The 19269-nt window shown below is 45.5% G+C and overlaps 1 protein-coding gene across 3 annotated transcripts in view; it reads right to left on the reverse strand.

Annotated features, from left to right (window-relative positions):
- Positions 1–19269, reverse strand: part of LOC135388198 (uncharacterized) — a 113859-nt gene that overhangs the window by 48763 nt on the left and 45827 nt on the right. For all 3 annotated transcript variants that reach the window (XM_064617589.1, XM_064617588.1, XM_064617590.1), the window contains exons 57-61: positions 19216–19254; positions 19117–19155; positions 15787–15909; positions 12846–13072; positions 606–712 (exon numbers count right to left, since the gene is read on the reverse strand). In XM_064617589.1, coding sequence (XP_064473659.1) covers positions 606–712; positions 12846–13072; positions 15787–15909; positions 19117–19155; positions 19216–19254 — 535 coding nt within the window. The remainder of the gene's footprint in view (positions 1–605; positions 713–12845; positions 13073–15786; positions 15910–19116; positions 19156–19215; positions 19255–19269) is intronic.

The raw sequence follows: 19269 nt of genomic DNA on the forward strand, positions 1-19269 counted from the left end.
TCCATTATGCTTTGCGGCTTATTCTTGGCACGGCATTTATACTTGGAGCACCGAATCTTTCATCGAGGTGATTTATAATATGAAATAAAATATTCCGTAGTGACCCCTTAGGGACCACTGTAACGCTTGCACGAAGGGCACCAAATCAACGCCACCAAGATACAGAAGGCTTGCTTATTGCCTCCTCTCTCTTCTTCGCTACGTAGACATATAAAGTCAGAACTCGTCTGCTACTGCGATTCGGCGTTATGCGAATTAAATAACTAGCAAATGATTGCAGCCAACTTGGAACCTGTAGACTTGGATTTGTAGACAAAAAGTGCAACACCCTTTCCAGCAAACCAAGATTGAGTAAGCTATGGGGCCGTTTTGTGCCTTATTTTAAAGTTGTCCTGTTACATTAGGCGTAGGGACCTAATGTCTCGAACCCAGCTTCAACTCCTGGCGGCGCTGGCGTCTCTGCAGGCCACGCGATCGCACGTTACGGCTAAGTCTGGCGATGGCTTTACACAAGCAAAAAGCACTGTACTATACCAATATGACATGCTCCTTGCAGAGCAGCCGTCATATACGGCATGAAATGGTAAAACAAGGTCTGCATATACCTGAAGAGGGCGCTTCGAGACCATACAATCCACTTGGAGGTAAGTGGTACCACCAACATGATTTCGTAGAAGGCCCTCTGTTCCATTCTCATTGCGTCACGCAATTTCTGTTGGGAGAACCAACACACAGCCATTATACTCTCATCCGCTACCTGTCATACTGGCGATGATGACGTAAGAGATATTGGTTTGCGTGTACATTCATTCTTTCTGGCTTTCACATGAACTGGGGAGTTATCATCGCTCGCATTGCAGAACCACGAAAACATTGAAAGGTGATCAAGTGCGTTGATCTCTACTAGGATGCACCAGCGCCAACATGGCCAACGGCCAAAAGCCAACATGGGGTTTTGTTCTTTCCTATCGTGCTATGCTGGTGGCAACAACGTTCATACCAGGAGAATTCATACCAGAAAGATCATTGATGGTCCAGAAAAGGTTTGTATTAGACAGCGACGGACTTTTTGACAGCTATAACACTCCGAAACAGTTGTCCTGGTTTGATCTTTCTCGACATGGCTCTTCCCAGCATGAATTACCCCGATATGCATGCCCAAGAATTAGGGACAAAACGTAAAGCAGGCTTCACCTAAAACGCCTCCCATAGAGCCTGTGTATTCTGGAACGAAAAGCGCGTGCTACATATTCTGCTGGCAGCGCTTTGCATTCGTTCTCTAATGGCATCTTGCCTCTGCCAGGACAAAACTTTTGAGCAATTTTTTGGGCATGAATAGTGGCATCTGGAAGGTTCCATTCGGGTTCGAAATTTTGAACCTGTAAAGGAGCCTTCAATCGTCGCACGAACGCATAGCGGCGAAGCCTACGTTCAAGGCCACGCGCAACCACAGGTTTGGGAAATCGCACGCCGCAGAAGAGACTACAGCAGATAAAGAAGACAAACAAGAAATAAAAATACGAGGAGCAAAGATTTGTGTGTTATTTCACGTGGTAAGGGTATAGGACATAAAAAACTAAAAACTTGACAGCTGTTAGGAGAACTAACATCGTTGAGGTTGTTGTAAAGAGCAAACGTGTGTACATTATGGCTGTTACGAAGTCTGTTGGTGTCTGCTAAACTGTGAGCAATCAAACAAAACATAAAATAAAGGTGTGGCCGGAGTGAACGGCACAACAAAAACAACAATAAATGATGACGATGAGATGGGGTTTTTCACCGCGGAGGTGCGCACCCTACCACACTGCACGTGGAACATTATGTGAAGATGATGAAGGAAGGATGAAAACACAAGAAAGAACTAAAATGAAAGACAGAAAATAGACCAACGACAGCTTAAGACGAAACATGTGCTACTTTGCATAGGAAAATGTGATATCTGAGGTTCTACGGTGAGGTGCTAGGGTTGTCACACCAAGTTTATCGAGGATAGGTTCATAATTATAGACACCAATGTGTCGGTCATAGAGAATGTACAACCCTAAGGGATTCAATGCTGTCATTCGGTCAATCTCTTATCTTTGAAAATTAGTAAAGCTAATTAAGTATACCATTTTAGTTAGCCATCGAACACTGATGCGACCGGCTAGGAAAGATATCCGAGAAGCCAGGTATGTTAGGCGCCCAAATGGCACGTTCGGGGCTCTCATAAATTTTTAATAACAACTGGGGCACCTAACAAAGGACAACCTGTATGTCCTCATGTGTTTCCATACTCACTCCCGGAAGAATTCGAGGCCCGTTCGAGAAGACCGAATGTACAATGGTATTTATGAAATAGCGCACACACACAAAAAAAAACAATTAAAAAATTGGACATGGTCGCAAAATTTGAGACATACACAAATAAAATATTTGACTAAAATTGGCGGGCTAAAGTGTGCCTAACGAACCAACATTCAGTTTACTTGTAGAAACAAGGTATTCTGAGGCACGATAGATCTGTAAGTTGAGTGAATGTTGGCGTGGATATGTCGCGGTGACGTAGATGGTGTCGTCTAGACGAAAAAAATGATGAAGGCTTGAAGGCTCGGCAGTGCAGAGAACCTACGGATACGCATGTAAGATGAGGGAAGTAGGACGCATGACGCTGAACGCACGCGCATGACGCTGAGCTATGAAACCGATCCATATATTCCGCAACTCCGAGTGGCTGGACACACCGTTTGTATAGACTGCGGTTTTGTTTCTTCTTTCTCGCTCGCTCCTTTTTCCTTCACTTTTCTTTTTTTTTTTTGGGGGGGGGGGGCGGGGGGGCTTATCAATACCTTAAGACAATTTATGATACAGCTATATAGGATGTCACGCTTGCTCGCGAACGCAGGAGCCTCTCTAGGGAGGAAAGCGCAATTGTAAAAGGCGGTCACGTGTTCCGTTTGTATTATAACACATTACTCTGCTCTCTTTTGACCACAATAATGCTCGTTGCCCTGTCAATGTCATCTGCATTTTTTAGATACTGTAGATATGTCGTTCCCCTCGAAACTACAAAAAAAGTTAAGAAATCACGACTTTCTGTTGTTTTTGTTTGATTTGCGATTATCTGGCGACTTTTTGTTGTCGTCATCTCTCAAAATCTATCAAAATAAGCACAATTTCAGACAACGAAAAGAAAAAAAGAACATATCGTGCTGCGTTCCTGTCTTTTATTTTCCATACTTAATACAGCTAACGCGGCTTTGTTTTCGTCAGTGGAAAGGGTGCTAGCAGGCGTGCTGTCTTATCAGCGTATTTCTTCTGAAGATTTACTATCTTGATCCAGCCGTCGTACATGCTCGCGCTTTCAGCAGACTGCTTGGGACTGTGTTGTTCGCTATCGCGTCTTTTTTCATTTGTTCACCTTTGTATCTGTAGGTGTAAAGAAAAGTTTATTGGTTAGTTGATAAGCAACAGCGTGCACCACGTACAAGTCAGTTGTGAAGCATCGATTGCTAGTACGTATGAGTTGAATAAATATGAATGAAGCACGATGAACATTTGATTTACACATAAGAGTTAGTGACGTCTTCATGTTGGAAAAAACTTCGCATGGCTGCATATGCGATCACAATGTCCTCCTTTTAACGTTGAAGCCAAAATAATCGGGGGCACTTCAAACCACGTTACTCAAGCTGTGACGCAACATTTGCCTGAGCTAGCCGTCGTCTGGATCTTTGGACGTTGTTCCCGATTTCCGTTCTTAGCTCACCTCGCGTCATAGAGTCTACATCTAATATGCGTGACACGCGCTGGTTGAGTTCGACACCTATACGTGGCCTCTTTCCTCTTGGATGCCACCCTCTTTCCAGTACGTGACGTCACGTTTCTGATATCTCCTAGCCTGTAGCGCAGACGAATTTTCTTCTATCTGTAACATATTTTAGCCCATCCCATGCTGATGTAGGTTCTCGAAGACACAATTTTTTTTCTAGTCCTTGGCTAGAAGGTCATTCTAGTCAGCGCTGCTGCATGTGGCTCATCGCAGCGTGATGCAAAAAAAAAAAAAACATGTATATACGGGGTCACGCTCTCCTGTCCGTACCCCTTGCATTTGTTTCCCAGATCTAGAAACATAGTTAGGACGTTTAACGTCTCCTGACGCAGATCTTTCTCTGCAGTTTCTTGCTCAAATTCTTTTACCACACCTCTGAAAAGATCCCATAACTGTTCTAGTTCGTCTCTGGTGTCCGAGGAGAGGACCGGGGTCGCAAGGCGTGGTAGATTGTCAAGAAGTAAATCGTCATTCTTTCCTGTTAATGATGTGAATTTAGAAACTTCCGTTTTGCTGTCTGTGAGCAGTCTGACGTTCGCACCAGATCCCTTTATAATGTCTACCAGCTTTCTCACGGACGTGTAATATATTCCTTGCATATTCCCATACAGATTATCGAATACCGTTTTAGCAATTATTCGTTCTATGGCGTACAGGCAGTCTGAAGACATATAGGAAGGCCCATCTGTTCGTACTCCCGTCGCAGACTCCCAGAATTCTCAGCCGCAGAAAATACGGGTACAAAAGCTCTTGCATACAAGAACAATAGCAAGAACGCGCGGAGAGCGAATAAGCTCTGGCAACGTCCTAGCGTACTTCCTACTCAAGACAAGACCGCAGTGGTATAAGGTCCAGTAGATATCTTGGTGAACAAGGAATGATTTCATTGGATGAACTATGGAAGGGAAAAAAAGCCACTAAAATCAAACAACACAATAAGTCAGTCGTTACTTTTGTGCACGGGTTTCGTTGATAGCTGCTGTAATCGCCCTCGCCTTTCTGTCTGTCATGTGGTTAATGCAGAAGCCATGATGAAGCGGGCAACTCAACGAGATACAGATAAAATAATAATTCCACGCTTGATGCCCCGGTACGAGTACATCATGAGCCGTGCAGTAGTGACCGGTCTGCAACCGCTGTCAGAAAAAAAAAAAAAAAAAAAACAGAGAGAGAGAGGAGCGAAACCTCAGTAGTCGGGTGGCATCGACAAGCCCCGCAAAAGAAGCTGATTATCGCTCTTATCGCTCTCAAAGCATGTACGCGGAAGGTGGACGGTTATTTTGCTGTGAGACCTACAGACTTATTTCCCCTGGCGGCATTGAGGCAATGCAAACGAGAGGTTAGCATTTGGTAGCATAATGTTAACATAGCAGCATACAACCACATGAAAAAAATGTGCAGATACGTGGAGGTAAATAAACAAGTACATGAAACATTTTGGTCAACTGGTCAAACAATGACAACACGTACAAAGTGGAAATTGAAAAATGCCGATGCAGCGCAATGGTCATGCCAGCCACACGCGTGAGGCTTCCTCCTTCATCTCCCCCTCTTCATCCCTTCCCCGAGCAAAGTGCCGCCAGTGTAGGCATGCAGATCGCTCCAATTTCCACATCACCCCTCCGCCCGCAATGGTCCCATAAGCATTTCTTAAATTGTTTGGCATCGGTGATGGAATGCATATGAGCTCTTGGATTAACGATGCTCTTAGGTAGTGTAATGATAATCAATTTTGTGAAACAAACACTCACAAGTTATTATTCGGCGAGTGGAAAGCAGACGTAGATGTACGGCAACATGAAAAATCTCGGTGCGGCACCCCCCATTGTTCTCTACAGAACCCCGCTTCATTGTCCCTGATGTTTTGCACATGAAGATACGAATAGTCGAGCAGCATCTTGAAAACCTGCTCTTGGAAATGCAGGACGTAGACACTGCTAATAGAGTGCGCGATCCGAAAGGAAAAGACACGTCCGTGAGAAAACTGGTGGACATTATAAGGGAAACTGGCGCGAACGTCAGACTGCTCACTGACAGCAAAACGGAAGTTGCTAAATTCACATCATTAACAGGAAAGGATGTCGATTTATTTCTTGTTAATCTACCACGCCTTGTGACTGCAGTCCTTTCCTCAGACACCAGAGATGAACTAGTACACTAATGGGATCTTTTCAGACGTGTGGTAAAATAATTTTTGAGCAAGATACTGCAGGAAAAGATCTGCGTCAGGAGACGTTAAACGTCGTAACTATTGCCACGAATCATCTTCGAGAAATATCCAGGGCAGGCACGAAACGGTACATCCCATCCCGGCGCGTGCTGAAGAAGAGGCAAGAAGCTAACAGACACATCGCCTGCTCTCTGGCAAACGCACGAGCTGTTTCTAGACTTTTCGGCGCGACGCTTAAATGCTTGTGCGCTCCAGGCTGCAGCATTCTTGCTTTGGACTCAGTTGTGTTCAGAGAGCTATCACTCTTGTGTTTTTCCTACCAAGTAGTTTAATAAACCGTTTGCTGTTTATTCGACGACTCGCCGGCCCATTTCGCTTCGTGACACTATGTTTCTAGATCTGGGAAACACATGCAAGGGGTACGGATACTAGAGCGTGACCCCGTATAGGGTGTTCCAGAAAACGTGTCATTGAATTATAATAAAAAAACTACACCACCTACAGTCATGCGGTCAACGGCATTTGTTCTTACTGGGTTTTTGCCACTTTCTCATGTGAATGTCGTGTGATGTAAGTTTAATTATGTACATTTTTGCGAGCTTAAGTCGGAAATTTGCCTAGTAAAGGTCACTTTTTTACCCCACCAATGTGAAGAGCGTGTCTAATTTACTCAAATTAATGATAATTGACAGGGATATTCAGGAGCTATCCTATCGGAAAAAATAGCCGAACATCATGCTCTACGGAGGTCGCACAGAATAGCGCACGATGAATTTTTCAGCGCAATCTTTGTCAGTCCGACGAAAGGAGGTTGGAAACCCAGCCCACCCCGGCGTCGCAGAAAGAGATAACGCCGGCATGGCTTATCACGTCAGACTTTCGCTGGGATAATGCTTTCCCTCTCCCAATTTTAGGAACTGTTACTTTTTCTACTATCACTCTGTGGGCTGGCTTCGGAACCTCCTTTCGTCGGACTGCGAGCCATTGCGCTCAAAAAGACATCGCGCGTTATGGTCCGGTGCTCCGAAGAGCATGATATTCGGCTATTTTTTCCGATGGGATAGCTCGTGAATACCACTGACAATTATTATGAATTTGAGTGAATTCGGCACGCTCTTCATATTGGTGGGGTAAAAAAGTGACCTTCCCTTGGCAAATTTCTGAGTTCAGTTCGCAAATATTTGCATAATTAAACTTGGCGTACATGACATTAACTTTACAAGGTGGCAAAAACCTAATAAGAACAAATGTCGTTGACCGCATGATTCTAGGTGGCGTAGTTTTTTTATTATAATTCAATGACACGTTTTCTGGGACACCCTGTATACATGTCTTTCGCCTCACGCCGCGATGAGTCACATGCAGCAGCGCTGACTAGGATGGCCTTCTAGCTAAGGACTAAAAAAGAAAAATTGTGTCGTAGAGAACCTACATGATCGGCGAACAAACAAAAGGGACGCAGCACTGGATGGGCTAAAACATGTTAAAGGATAGAAGAAAATTCATCTGCGCTACGGGGTAGGAGATATCAGGGACGTGACGTCACGCGCTGGGAAGAGGGTGGCATCCAAGAGGAAAGAGGCCACGTATAAGTGTCGAACTCAACCAGCGCGTGTCACGCATGTTAGATGTGGACTCTATGACGCGAGGTGAGCTAAGAACGGAAATCGGGAACGACGTCCAGAGATCCAGACGACGGCAAGCCGAGGCAAATGTTGCGTCACAGCTTGAGTAACGTGGTTTGAAGTGCCCCCGATTATTTTGGCTTCAACGTTAAAAGGAGGACATTGTGATCGCATATGCAGCCATGCGAACTTTTTCCCAACATGAAGATGTCACTAACTCTTATGTGTAAATCAAATGTTCATCGTGCTTCATTCCTATTTATTCAACTCATACGTACTAGCAATCGATGCTACACAACTGACTTTTACGTGGTGCACGCAGTTGCTTATCAACCGGTCAATAAGCTTTTGTTCACACCTACCGAAACAAAGATGATCGAATGAAAAAAGACGCGATAGCGAACAACACAGTCCCAAGCAGACTGCTGAAAGCGCGAACATGTACGGCTGGATCAAGATTGTAAATCTTCAGAAGAACTACGCTGATAAGACAGCACACCCGCTAGCACCCTCTCCACTGACGAAAAGAAAAGCCAGGAGTACGGCTGTCGAAAAGCACGCGCCATTAGGCTGCAGTAGGGATAGATTTGAGCCACTACGGCGTTAGCTGTATTAAGTATGGAAAATAAAAGCCAGGAACGCAGAACGATATTTGCTTTTTTTTTTCGTTGTCTGAAATTGCGCTTATTTTGATAGATTTTGAGAGATGACGACAACAGAAAGTCGCCAGATAATCGCAAATCAAACAAAAACAACAGAAAGTCGTGATTTCTTAACTTTTTTTGTAGTTTCGAGGTGAACGACATATCTACAGTATCTAAAAAATGCAGATGACATTGACAGGGCAACGAGCATTATTGTGGTCAAAAGAGAGCAGAGTAATGTGTTATAATTAGGGTTCGTGGTTTTCGGCATTTTCCGAAAAATGCCGGAAAACACCTCCCGAATGATTTTTTTTCAGATTCGGAATATTCCGAAAAAATACGAATTTCTCGTATCCTGACAGCTGCCATTCCTGGAACCGCAAAGGGAAATCCCCTTGGAATCTCCCTTTGTCGACTATTTCTCGAGCGTGGCATTATCTTCGGGCTGTGCCCTGTTTGTTTCGTTCTGCGTAAGCGCTTATAGGAGGATGACCTCAGCTCTGTTGACGAATCTCGTATGGATGATATAAAGCGCGAGTTTTTCGAATATGCTGCATGCCCTGCCCCTCAGGTGGATATATCTCCTATTCAGTTTTGGACGACCCGTTCCAGCACATGGCCTTTGTTACCGCAGTGCGCCTTAAGCATACTGGCTATTCCTGTTTCTAGCGCTAATGTTGAGCGCGCGTTCTCTAAACTGCGTGTTATTAATCGCAAGGAACGAGCCGCCATGACAGATGCGAGCATGATGATGTACGCTTGCATCTATTACAACAAGAGGTAGTCTCATTGTTTGCTGGTTTGGCACAGGCAATAAAAGACATTGTTAATGAAACCATGATTCAATTCACTTCTTTTCGGTTCGTTATTACTTCGCCCGCAAAATAGGCTCTCCTTCATGCGAAATAAATAGATGCCCGTATTCGGGCATTTATTTTTTGAGCGGAATATAGATGCCGAAAAAATCCGCTTTATAGTCCCCAATATAAATGCCGATAAACACCCCCCGAATCGGGTTGAAAATAAATGCCGAAAACCACAAACCGTAGTTATAATACAAACCGACCACGTGACCGCCTTTTACTATTGCGCTTTCCTCGCTAGAGAGGCTCCTGCGTTAGCGAGGAAGCCTGACATCCTATAGCTGTATCATAAATTGCCTTCAAGTATTAATAAGCCCCCCCACCCCCACCCAAAAGAAAAAGGAAAAAGGAGAGAGCGAAAAAGAAGAAACAAAACCGCTGTCTATACAAACGGTGTGTTCAGCCACTCGGAGTTTCGGAATATATAGATCGGTTTTATAGTTCAGCGTCATGCGCGTGCGTGCATGGTTGTCCTACTTCCCTCATCTTACATGCGTATCCCTAGGTTCTCTGCACTGCCGAACCTTCCAGCCTTCAGCGTTTTTTTTCGTCTAGACGACACTATCTACGTCACCGCGACATATCCACGCCAACATTCACTCAACTTATAGATCTATCATGCCTCAGAATACCTTGTTTCTACAAGCAAACTGAATGTTGGTTCGTTAGGCACACTTTAGCCCGCCAATTTTAGTCAAATCTTTTATTTGTGTATGTCTCAAATTTTGCAACCATGTCAAATTTTTTAGCTTTTTTTTGTGCGCTATTTCATAAATACGATTGTACATTCGGTCTTTTCGAACGGGCCTCGAATTATTCCGGGAGTCAGTATGAAAACATATGACGATATACAGGTTGTCCTTTGTTAGGTGCCACAGTTGTTATTAAAAATTTATGAGAGCCCCGGACGTGCCATTTGGGCGCCTAGCATACCTGACCTCTCGGATATCTTTCCTAGCCGGTCGCATCAGTGTTCGATGGCTAACTAAAATGGTATACATAATTAGCTTTACTAATTTTCAAAGATAAGAGATTGGCCGAATGACAGCATCGAATCCCTTGGAGTCATTGTACATTCTCTATGGCCGACGCATTGGTGTCTATAATTATGAACCTATCCTCGATAAACTTGGTTTGACAACCCTAGCACATCGTAGAACCTCAGATATCACATTTTTCTATGCAAAGTAGCACATGTTTCGTCTTAAACTGTCGTAGGTCTATTTTCTGCCGGTCATTTTAGTTCTTTCTTGTGTTTTCATCCTTCCTTCATCATCTTCACATAATGTTCCACGTGCAGTGGGGTAGGGTGCGCACCTCCGCGGTGAAACACCCCATCTCATCGTCATCATTTATTGTTGTTTTTGTTGTGCCGTTCACTCCGACCACACCTTTATTTTATGTTTTATTTGATTGCTCACAGTTTAGCAGATACCAACAGACTTCGTAACAGCCGTAATGTACACACGTTTGCTCTTTATAACAACCTCAACGATGTTAGTTCTCCTAACAGCTGTCAAGTTTTTAGTTTTTTATATCCTATACCCTTACCACGTGAAGTAACACACAAGTATTTGCTCTTCGTATTGTTATTTCTTGCTTGTCTTCTTTATCTGTTGTAGTCTCTTCAGCGGCGAGCCATTTCCCAAACCTGTGGTTGCGCGTGGCCTTGAACGTCGGCTTCGCCGCTACGCGTTCGTGCGGCGGTTGAAGGCTCCTTTACAGGTTCAAAATTTGGAACCCGAATGGAACCTTGAAGATGCCACTATTCATGCCCAAAAAATTGCTCAAAAGTTTTGTCCTGGCAGAGGCAAGATGCCATTAGAGAACGAATGCAAAGCGCTGCCAGCAGAATATGTAGCACGCGCTTTTCGTTCCAGAATACACAGGCTCTATGGAAGCCATTTTAGGTGAAGCCTGCTTTACGTTTTGTCCCTAATTCTTGGGCATGGAGCTGTGGAAGGGTGGCTATGCTCAGCTGATGCCTTTTGACGCACTTTCCGATCTATTATTATGGTATTGTTTATGTAGCATTGCACAGTAGGCAGCAGCGACTTTTAGTGCATATAGCAAACACCGTACGGAAACAACACGATAAAGGAAGTTGTCGAATCAAAGATCAGCAACGTCACTCACTTCAAAAGAATAGTCCAGTTGGTTTTCCGTGCTTTCCGAAAATTAATGGTGAGCGCCTTCAGACATAGGCCCCCTAGTATAGCTACTTGCATTCTGCAGCCATATTAGCTGCGTTTACATGGACGCAAATGTCGACTGATCGTTTACATGACTGTCGACTATGGCGCCATAAAACACTGCAGTATTTATGCAAACACACACTGCAGCAACACTGCACGGCGCAGTCACCCTGCAGTAACATTGCAGTAGTTCAGTCGACTGATCCTCGACGGGAGCGTCACCTTCATCTTCGAATTGTGGCCTTGAAATTTAGATGCATCGCGTGAATTGTGTTATTCTCAAATACTTTTCGAGCCTTTCGGCACGCCGCCTTCTTTTCATGATCAGACAGCCAGCAGTTGCATTTTTTTTAACGTATTGCTACGGTAGGCATAGTACTGTTATGATAAACTCACCGATTCTATGAATGCAATACCTTTTTACAATATAGGTCAGTGGATACACTAGCCCGCCATACTACTGCGTGGAACTCTGCGCCTCCAGCTACTCTTCCGTCTCTGACCGTCACGCGTGTGTTTAGAGCCTCGGTAAGACGAGTCATCCGTCAGTGACGTGTAGGAAGTGGCTGAATAAGTCGACCGACGCAGTTTACATGGCGGCATTCAGTCGACCATGAGTCGACATTTGTCGTGTGCACTACCCAAGACAGGCGACTTATTTTTACTGTGTCGATGTAGGCCAGTTTACATACAGACTATAGATCGGCTTATTGACTTGTGTCTCCATCATAGACTTAAGGCCCAAATAGACTATAATCGTTAAGGTCGGTATGTAAGGCGCCACGGAGCTCCAAAATATTCAGTCGACTCATCCTCGACTGAAGCGCCACACTCATCTTTGAATTGTAACATTGAAATTTAGATAGTTACAACTCTGTCATCGCGTAAATTATTTACTTCTCAAATACTTACGACGATACGATATTATTATTCTCCCTTCGTCTCCTGTTGTTTCGACACGACGTTCTTTCCATAACTCTACAGCCGTCAATTGTATTCCTTTGGAGGTACTGCTGCCTTCTATATACCAGCTATACGCTATGCAAGTAGGTCAGCCTTTCGCGCAGCCTCTCAGCATTCCCCTTTCCCCATGTGCACGTAGAACGGTCTCATTGGATCGCTCTTATACAAGATGCTGTCGCCTTCCTGAGTCTGTCTCTTAATCAGCTGAACCCTCACCCCCTCTATATATCAAATTTGCTTGGTCCATGGCCAAATGCAGTCCATTAACGCTCTGCCCTCCAAGCTATTTTGTCCTTTTTACACACCATAGGACTTCGATCCTTATTGTAAAGCGACCCATTATTTCATTCCCACCAACTGCCCTCCAAGCTCTTTTGACCTTTTTTGGACACCATAGGACTTCGAAGCTTCGATCCTGATTGTGAAGGGGTTCATTATTTCATTTTCCACATCACCACCAGCAAAGGGGTCGATATACACCGGTTTACAACTGGTTTACGGTGGTCAACTTCTGTCGCCTTCATCTAAACGCAGCTATTCATAATTTTCCTATTTAGCGCGCAGGGCTGCTCACCGCCAGAACCCCGGTCTGCGTCGCAAGATCTGTGGGCAAGGTCTTGTTGTAGGAGAAGGCAATACCCCAGAACCCGGCATCAGTCATGTACACAACCAGTTCCTTGAGAAGGTCGTCGATGCGTTGCCCGGACTTATACCTGCTCACAAGTCCCTCAGCAGTCACCATCATTACGAAAATCGTCGTGATATCGTTGCTGTAACGTCGAACTTGTTCCAAGACATACGCTGGAAAGCGAATCACGACTTTTATGTTGCTAACAGGTAGGGTCAGTTGTCCGCCAACAATTATCTACGTGCGTTGTACAACAGGCCATGTGTCCTGAAATCTGGCCTCCCAATCGCGACATATCCATTATGACACGCCAGATGCAAGCTTATCCATTTCTCTGTGTGTCCCTACCCGCATACGACATGTTCTCGAGGGAAAAAGATATCTAGGGCTCGACGGTTTTCCGCTTTGCTCTGAAAACAATAGCCGCGCGACCTGTTTTGCCGACGTCTGGAGCAGGCAGGTACTTGGGCCAACGGCGGAAGTGACGCGTAGGCCTTCACCACGCGGTGCGTGCAGGAAGCGGTCCAGGCACAGCAGTGTGCTTGCCCCGGCGTGGACAGAGAATGAAAGTAGCAGATATGACCATGTTCGCGTATACGAACGAAGTGAGCAGCACACTTGAGGACCGAAGAACGTTCTTCTTGTCCCGGTTACAAAACACCTATAGTCAGTGGGAACATACACTTGACCCCGCCCCCACATAAGAACCACTCCGCGCGCGCGAATGTAGTGCGAGGCGGCCAAGTGGGTAAGGGGGGGGGGGGAGGGGGGGAGTGAGAGAGACTACATCGCGAAGCGGAGGCGTCGCGCAATCGCAGGAGCCTTCCACGGATGAGTGGACGGTCCCAGTTGTCACTGACTATTGACACTTGCAACTGTTGTTTCCCTCTATCCTTACGCCCTACGGTCACACAAAATGGGAGGACTGCTCTCGCATTCTTTTTCGTGTTCGTGGGTTTTGTGTTACCAAATTATACGCATACACGGTTATGTTTCATAGTCTAAACGTGAGACTCTCACTCATCTTCTTGCCCGTGACAGAGAACGCCGCTAGTGGCTCAGAAGGCCAAGCGTCGCCGGTGTCGACGGAGAAATCGGCGTTTGCGGATGAGCTCAGCGTTTTTTCGTCGAGAAAAACGTCCTACGTGGAACCCGCTTCATGCAGACCCTGTACATAACATGGACAGTGAACTGCTTGCCCTGGCATCTCTAAAGGACGCTTGGGAGGACCGCGAATGTAACCCCTAGTCACGTAAAAAATAAATGTGTCTGGCAGGAGAATTTGACCTCAAACTGCCCATCGTGACCAGAGACGTAGCGAGGTGATTTTTTGCACAGGGCAGGGCAAACGTGAAGCACTCTCCCCCTCCCCACTCTCACTGCCGTCAGAAGCCTGTAAACAAAGAAAATTATTTTTTTTTTCTCTCTCTGCCGCGATAGTAAATTCAAATTATTCTCATTTCCCGCTATATACTGTCCAACCAACCTGTCAGAGCCTGCCGTTCGACGCCCTCTCTGGCGAGGACGCCCTGGGCGGCTGCCCCTGTCGCCTCTCCCTCCCCCATCGCTACGGCTCTGATCGTGGCTATGTGCACAAACAGCGCGTCGTTTTCCTGGCGGCGGCGTCCTCTCCCGCACCTCTTCCTCAGGTCCATAAAGGCCTGGGTCTGGGAACACAGAGGGATGACACGAACGCACATGACCCCAACCAGCAAAGCTCTGCTGGTTTGAGTCGTGTGTTGGTGTCGTCCCTCTGTGCGCCAGACTCAGGCCTTTACATTATGGAGTTCATCCACTAGCTGGCCTGCATATACGCCATCTTGCCAGTCTCTTCCTCACGTGTTCTCTACAGCGGGAAGCCCGGCGCCAAAGGAACGCTCTCGTGTCGTCACAATGATGTCACACTGACGTCGTGCATACTCCTCTCCACGCGGGAATTTCAAACCGTGTGGACCGCAATGACTTATAGTGCCGATAGTAAACTACGCGACGGTGACCGTGTGGGCTTGTCGGTACGTGTACAAAACGGAAAGGCAATAAACGAAGACGACACGCGGATGCTCGTCATACGGTCACACAACAGTGATGGCCAGTAGTTAACTACCTGTAGTTAAACTACCTGATTGTAGTTAAACTACCTGATTGTAGTTAAAAAGTTGTTATCAACTACTTGCAGAAATGTAGTGTGCAACTACTAGTTAAACTACTATTTCGAATAGTTAACTACAGTAGTTAGGTTACTGCAGGCGCCAACTACTTCCGATTTTGCCGCAAGCTTTACGGCACGATTGTGCTTCCGACTTTTACCTTGAGCTACATGTTTGATGAGAACGGAGGTGCAGAGCAATTGTGCCGTGCATGTATACTAAATCTTCACTTTTATCACTGCTTGTGATTCATATTTAGGTGTCAAAGGACACTATAGAATGGGATTGGTGTTGATGGACAACGTAAGTAGTTAGTTTTAACCACCTCCCCTGAAAAGTAGTTGAACTACTAGTTAAACTACTCCATCGCGAAGTAGTTAGTAGATATAGTTAAACTACTGTAGAAGTTAGTGGCCATCACTGTCACACAAGGCTCATGTTTCACGAAGCAGCTTCTTTACGGGAGTTGTAGGGAATGCGAGTGAAACAAAATACACACTAGGTTACGTAGATTTTACAGTGTTTAAAAATGTAGTCCAGTCCTTCCCGTGTGAGCTCTGTTGACCGGGCGGCTTTTTTTTTTTCCTTATCTCTTTGCGTGGCACTGTCACTCGCACAGTGAACTATCCCGTGAACGTGCTTTAGGATTTTGCGAGGCCAGAGCAGATCCACGACACATCTGTTCAAAAGACTCTACCGTATAAAATGCCTACAGTAAGTATTTCAATGACGTTCCGTACCGTTGACGTTCACCCTGAGCGAAGAATCAAGCTCGAACTGTTGGATAGCGATGTAGTCGCACACACTGAACGACACCAGGTCGATATTCCTGGTTTCTTCGGAGAAGACACATATCATAGTATCTGCGAATCAAGTACAGCACATGCATTTGAATCTACATGGTATTTTTTTGTGCTTTACGGAATTTCTATAATAAAGCTACGCGAGCTACCTAGATGCTGCGTTCACAAGTGGGTTATGAATCTAGACGTGCAAAAGAGCGTGTATGCAAGCGTGCAAAGTAAAGCGTGTAAGCAACATAATAATTAGATATTTTCGGGGACATCCGACATAGCTGAATTGGAGCCTGTCATTACTTGAATTCATCCTCCCTTTTAAATGCCCTGAAACGAGCACATACTGTGATATAGAAATCGGCAACTTTTGCCGATCCAAACGTGTTGAAACTGACGAGCGCACAAAAGGGGGAAGGGGCGTTCGCGTCGGAGGGTCACATGTTTTGTAGCGATGGAGTTGATTAGAATGAACGCTGATCTGTTGGCCAGGTAAGCCGAAGCGATGTCGTTTCTGGGCTCGAGAATTGTGTAGTTCTAGTTTCGCCTCATTTGCATATCAAAGTTTGATTACCTATACCTCGGTGTGCGTTCTCGATTCTTAAGAAAGGGGTGGATTCAAGTAATGAATGCCTCCGATTTCCCTGTTCCACATTTTCGCGAAAACATCTAATTACAAGGTTGACTATTGAATTTTAGGCTGGTTGTCATCCAATACAGTGTTTCTTTTTATCTACAACAACCTACCATAAAAAGGGGAGTTGCCTTAGGACGCTTTTACTTTTGTCATTGGATTACTCGACGGGGCTGCTAAAAGGAAACCGTATGTTTTTCTCAATGAAGGGACTAATTAACGGATCTATTTTAATCGACTTTCGACTTTAGGGAGCACATTGCAATTGCAATATTAAAGCCTGACCTCCACATGATGCGCTCGAACCACTGATGAAGCACGAAAGTAATCAGAGCGCGCTACAGACCAAAGTATTTTACCCCCGCCGTCTGCTGTGAACAGCAAGTGATCGGCAAAGAGCGACAGTGACGTAACGGCACAGAAAGGCGTCTTACGAACCCTTTTCACGGTATTTTTTGCTTGCAAGGAGCTCTGTGCATCACCACTACATATCAGCGCTTATCGTACCATTGAAGGGCAAGAACCTACCCAGCAGAATGAAGGGAGTGATACGGAAGGAAGGAAAGCAAATAGGAAGGAAGGAAAGCAAAAAGGAATACAAAACAAAGATCGTGAAATATATCGCAATAAGGGTTTGCCTACATCGCGTATGACGTTTTTCTGTGGCGTTAAGCGAGGGCGGAGATATCAACGTCACGCTCTTTTGCCGACCACGTGCGGTTTACAGCAGACGGCAGAGCTAGAATTGTTTGGGCCGTATCGCGCGCTCTGATTACTTTTGTGCTTCATCAGCGGTTCAAGCGCATCATGTGGACATCAGACTTCAATATCGCATTTTTTTTTCTATTTCGTGTTAGCGCCGCGAAGCAACTGTGGCTATGAGCGGCCTACAGATGTGGACACACGGAGGGAGGACAGAAGGAAGGTTGGGGGACAGGGGATTAGTATGCGTCCTGGGCCGACTTCATGGGGAACTGCGCCGACATTTGTCTGGAAAGCCTACCGGAAAACCCAGGAAAGACCCCAGACAGCGCAGACGGTGCGGGGATTCGAACCCGCGTCACCTCCCAATCTCGGCGTGAAAAGCCGCCACCCTAACTATGCCATGGAAGCTGGAAATATATGGCAATTGCAATGTGCTCCCTAAACTGAACAATTAGAAAGTTGATTAAAGTATCTCCCTTAATTAGCCCCCAAATTAAAAAAGAATACGGTTTTCTAGTAGCAGCCCCGTCGGGTAATCCAATGACAAAGGTAAAAGCGTCCTAAGGCAACTCCTCTTTTTATGACAATTTGTTGCACGTAAAAACAAACACTCTGTATAGTTACATGCTCTTTTCCACATCGGATGCCCGCCTGGAAGCGTAACCCGCCCGCAAAAATGTCCATCAGTGCAAAAGAAAGTATAAGAAAGAAAGAAAGGATAAAAAAAAACATCCAGTATTGAACAAGAGATAAACTGATGTTCTGAGGCTGGAACAACATAGAAGGGACAGATACAAACAAAGCCTCAAATTGCCTAAGAAATCAACGATGAAGGATGAAAGTCACTGAAAAGGTTAGCCAGCTGTAGGGATCGAACCCACATATTCTGGATTGCTTAGCTTAGCTCAATTATTATTAGATTAGCTTAGCTCAATTGGTAGAGCTGTATTGGTAGAGCTGTAGGGATCGAACCCACATCTTCTGGATTGCTTAGCTTAGCTCAATTATTATTAGATTAGCTTAGCTCAATTGGTAGAGCCCTGGACCGGCAATCCAGAAGATGTGGGTTCGATCCCTACAGCTGGCTAACCTTTTCAGTGACTTTCATCCTTCATCCTGTATTGAGTTTATTCACTGACGTCTCTCCTCCCGAGGGCAGTAACTCCGAAAACAAGTAAGTCCCGCGAAGTTTGGTTCCAGTTGTCGTTCGCTGCTTTGCGTTACTTAGAGGTCTAACAGAGGTTCAAACATGCAAATTACTTTGAGTAATATTCACACAGTACGCTAACTTTGAAACGTCAAATGTACGGTGGTGAATGCGATGTGGGTGCAGGCCTGCACAGCCAAAACCTGCCAAAACCCGCTGTTGTGTTGTGTCTCCGTCCCCCCTGCTAGCGGCAGCGGGGCTTCTAGGGGTGACGCCATGTGAATTAAACCCAAAACGCAGGGAAGGTGCATTCTTTCCACTTGCTCCTTTAGCACTCAGCGCAAAGAGCAGCATCTCTGCATTCTTTTCACAAAATGCAAGCTACTCTCTTTGTACTTTTGCGTTCTTTTCACAGTGCGCCGAATGAACTGCCGGTGCCGGCGCACCACCTAAAGCTCTGTCATAACTGTTCACCGGTTTTTGAGGGCACCACTATGTTCAACACATTTCCTTCAGTGTGATTCGTGATAATGTTCTGTCTCCCCCCCCCCCTCCTTCCCCGGGAAACTTTTGAAGGCTTCCGTTTTGTGTCATTAAAGGGTTTGCTGTGTTAGAGAACGTGTCGTGATTGTCCTCCTTCCCTATCTCGCGTTCCTTACCCTTCACCATGTCTCCTGCGCCTTTGCCCTTCTACCGTTAACTATGCCCTATGGCATTTTGGCTGCTTTGTTCAATATCGATCGTTATACCAACTACGCCGTCTCTGCTGCCCTTAAGGCTTGTCGCTTACGTTCAGTGCTCAGGGGCCTCATTGCCCGGTGTGGAGCATCTGCAGTTAAAGATGTGGTTAGAACAACTGCACTCTTTTTCTCTTTTTATGGTTACTTACATTCCTCTCGGGTCAGCTCGTAGGATTTGGCCAGTTCATCTGAAAACACAACCC

Source organism: Ornithodoros turicata, chromosome 3 (genome assembly GCF_037126465.1).
Source record: "Ornithodoros turicata isolate Travis chromosome 3, ASM3712646v1, whole genome shotgun sequence".
NCBI lineage: Eukaryota > Metazoa > Arthropoda > Arachnida > Ixodida > Argasidae > Ornithodoros > Ornithodoros turicata.